Genomic DNA, 3769 nt, shown 5'->3' on the forward strand with positions numbered 1-3769 from the left:
CGTCCGATCGATTTTCGCCTAATGTGAGGGGGGTAGTACGAGTATGTGCATCGGCAGGAATTGTGGGTATTATGTCAAAGGTGAATGCCCCTGACTTGTAAACAGTACTCGTCTATACCATTGTCTCGATTAGTCCAAACGCGCTTTGTACATGTCTCATGGGCCTTCACCTCGGACATATTACCCATAATTCCTGTCACTGCGCATGCGTACTTGGAACGGTGAACGTGCTTATTCCTATTCACCTTTGGACGTTTAAAAGTTGAAAAAAAAATCTGGTTGCCGAGCATACATACACACACAACACACACACACTCAAGAATACAGGGAACATATTTCAATATATGCCCTGCTTTTAACGATTAAGACATTAGTACCGTTGAGTTTAATGTCGTCATTATTCCAGGGCACTCTGGAGATATTTACGGGTGCGGGGATGATGATTGGTCCGCCTGTTGGAGGAGCTCTATATTCCGTATGTATCCTTCAAACTATGATTATTTAGATGAGATATACACAAGTATTGTAAAGAAACATGTATCTATGGATAATAGCGTCCAACACAACTGCTATAACAAGAAAGCCCAGAATAGTTTCGAAAAATTCCAAATCTTGAAAACCTTTCTGAATAGAAAATTTGATATTTTTGATTAATCAATTAAGTGCCTGATGTTAACTAATTTTAATTTTTTTAAGCTTGGTGGGTACAAAGTGCCGTTCTTGGTAGTCGGCGGCTTCATGTTGGTCTGTGCAGTGTTCATGCCGCTGATACTGCCGAGGCAGTCAGGTATGTGCAACGAAATTTGCCTCATAATTTTTTTAAAGTAGTATATGTGAGGGATATACTTTGATATGATAGCCATCGCTGTCTGTCCACACTTTGATGCAATTATACAAATGGATGGGGCAATCAGTTAGATTCAGGGATGATGTAAATGTTAATTTGTTTCAATATTCTAATCATGTAAAGATTCATGAGTCTTTGCTAAAGGGTTTTGGTAGGGGGGTGTGGATGAAAATGTGTCTTTTAGTTTTTTAAAGCCTGGCATTTATCAAAAACACACATGGAACATTGCTTCAATACATCCTTTATCTGCTCTGACATACGCCCGTACTACCGAGTAAAATTTGTTCTTGTAATGTAGTTTCATCCACATTGGTTCGTCTGTCTTTGTGTCCAATTTTAGACAGTAATGGCGCTACAGAGGAAACGGCATCACTGCTGGCGCTGCTGAAAGTTCCTTCGACATACATAGCAAGTAGGTCTACGTAATATACTTCAAATGACTCAAGTCATAGTTACTTAAGCAACTATCGGATACAAACTGATACGTTCAGATATAATCCACTATTCTACGTCTGTGACCCTGAGCAGATCTGTTGAAGAGCAGGTATATGTATATATGTACCCTAACTATGAATTGATACGTGAAGGACGTTAAGACAAAGTTTGTACAGTAGAATTAACGTAGTCTGTGATATAGGTTCGGCCTCCCCTCGCCTCATGGCATGTTCCTGGAATGATGAAAAGATAGAATTGTATCAATTTATCAAAGCGCATGAGGAATGTGAATTATTCAGTGCTACCCATGTATCTGATGTGAGAGAGTTTACTCTCTATATGATTAGATATGATATTTATATCATTGATATACATAGCAGGCACAAGATAGACAGACCATTATTGCTGCACATTTTGCACATTACAGGTTTAGCGATCATGACGTGTACGGCTGTCTATACATTTCTGGAGCCAACACTTCAGCCATATTTAGACTTAAAGGTAAGATTGTTGCCATATAGAAAAACATTCAACCTTCAACAGAATAAAGTAAACCAGATATAAAAAAACGAAGCCTCCACTGCATTGACAGAGACAGATGCCCGGGGGCTCAGAGTTACATGTAAGTTACTTCCTCATATTATAGAAAAAATACACTTTACATCCAACACTGGAATTAACACAATAGGGACTTACGCCTATAAATTTTCGGACGAACTCTGTCGACCTCGTTCATATAATGAATGTGCCACGATGTGATAGCGTGATAATCCCTGGAGTGAGGAATGTCACCCGGGTAATGGGGAGCAGATGTAAAGGGGTTGGGGAAGTGACACGTAGTAAGGGAAGGGATTCGAGCGTGAGACATGACAGGGCAATGACCCTAATTGACGCGGGCGCAGAAGGCCCAAAACGAGTCCATACAGTATTTTAGCCTATTTTCGACGTTTAGCAGGAAAATGAAAGTAACATTTCATATTGGTGAGACAGTGTAGGTTGCAGATGTTCAGATTCGGCAAAATAAAAGGTTTTGGTTAATGTGGTCAATTTTAGTGTATTCTGGCCATTTTTGTTAGTTTTTGTATTCTTTAGCTGTATATGTAGTGCCCTCAAATGCTTACAGGTCTACCCCAAATAACATTTTAGTACAGATTTAGGCCCCTAAATGGAGGTAGAGTAGTGCTCTTATGCCAGGGTGAGCAAGTTTTAATCATTTTTCCTGTTTTTGTTACTTTTTGCCAACTGACAGGGGGTGTGTCACTAGCCTAGAACACAGTGCCACAGCCCCCTGATCCAGCTTCTCAGAAAGCATCCCCAAGGGACCATTGCAGGTCAGAAACCTTTGAATTTTTTTTTTTTTTTTTTACTTAATGGTCACCACGTAACAAGGCATGAAGGCCACTCCAAGGTTACGGGTTACATGATTGGAACTGTAACAGCATCTCTTCACCATAAGGTCAGAAACATCATGATTGAGACCAGCCCAATTGCTCACTATGAGTGAGGACTAACTGACCCAATAGACCCAAATTGGGGTGATTCTTCGCAACCCCTTTCCGCACCATGTGAAATTATTGAAATTTGTCAATCTTGAATTTGAAGCCCCTACAAGGGGTAAGACGTGTCGAGATTGTCCAGCTTGAGCGCTAAATAAAGTTGATCATCTCCGCAAACATCATGCCTCTGTCCTGATTCCTTGACTCACTACCTGGCCACCGTGACAAATGACCCTTCTATCACCAGCAGGGACGTCAGGAACACACACAGAGGGGCAAGTCGATATAGTGTTAATTCCAGTGTTCGATGTAAAGTATAGGCGTTTTCTACAATGTTTTCTACCACCAAAGATGAAATTTCATGCTATTTCCTTATATATCAACACCGATCTGCAGATAAAAATTATGTAAACTGAACAAAATGAGTGTATCTCGCAATGTTTTGTCAGTGTAAATAGAATAAACGATATGTGCAGTAGTATGTCATGTGCGATGTTTTGTTCCAGTTTGACATGAACGAGACGCAGGTGGGTCTGATCTTCCTGCTGAGTGTGGGTCTGTACACGCTGTCGGCACCGCTCTGGGGATGGCTCACGGACAGAGGGGTAGGGGCACGTCCTTTAGAAACTTGATACATCACAAAATAGGACCGCACCTGAGGCGTCGCCAAAAATTCATTCACAAATATTAGACTTAGCATGATCTTGATGAAGATAAGATATATGTCTAAGTACGACCGTCTACTTCCTCGTTCACTACTTTCTGTAAACATGAAACAAAAGAACAGGGACAAAGTGATGGCACCTCCTCTTATTTGGCACAAGATTGTCGATGGTACATCGATATTTTGTTATCTACAGAAGATCACCGAATTAAAAAATCACCAGAAACTCGAGCTTTTTGGAGAGAAGAACACCGTAGTGCCGAAAGTGTCATCTGGGGCCTCGTAGACTCGTCCACCGAACGACGTGGGTGACAGGCGCATATTGCA

At 41.0% G+C, this 3769-nt stretch overlaps 2 protein-coding genes across 4 annotated transcripts in view; both read left to right on the plus strand.

Annotated features, from left to right (window-relative positions):
• Positions 1 to 1115, plus strand: part of LOC118407511 (MFS-type transporter SLC18B1-like) — a 2622-nt gene extending 1507 nt beyond the window's left edge. The window contains exons 4-5 of the mRNA XM_035807992.1: positions 407 to 475; positions 697 to 1115. Coding sequence (XP_035663885.1) covers positions 407 to 475; positions 697 to 828 — 201 coding nt within the window. The 3' untranslated portion in view covers positions 829 to 1115. The remainder of the gene's footprint in view (positions 1 to 406; positions 476 to 696) is intronic.
• The window catches only part of LOC118407510 (MFS-type transporter SLC18B1-like), a 27062-nt gene that overhangs the window by 21219 nt on the left and 2074 nt on the right, over positions 1 to 3769 (plus strand). The window lies entirely within an intron of this gene.

Source organism: Branchiostoma floridae, unplaced genomic scaffold (genome assembly GCF_000003815.2).
Source record: "Branchiostoma floridae strain S238N-H82 unplaced genomic scaffold, Bfl_VNyyK Sc7u5tJ_1383, whole genome shotgun sequence".
Lineage (NCBI taxonomy): Eukaryota > Metazoa > Chordata > Leptocardii > Amphioxiformes > Branchiostomatidae > Branchiostoma > Branchiostoma floridae.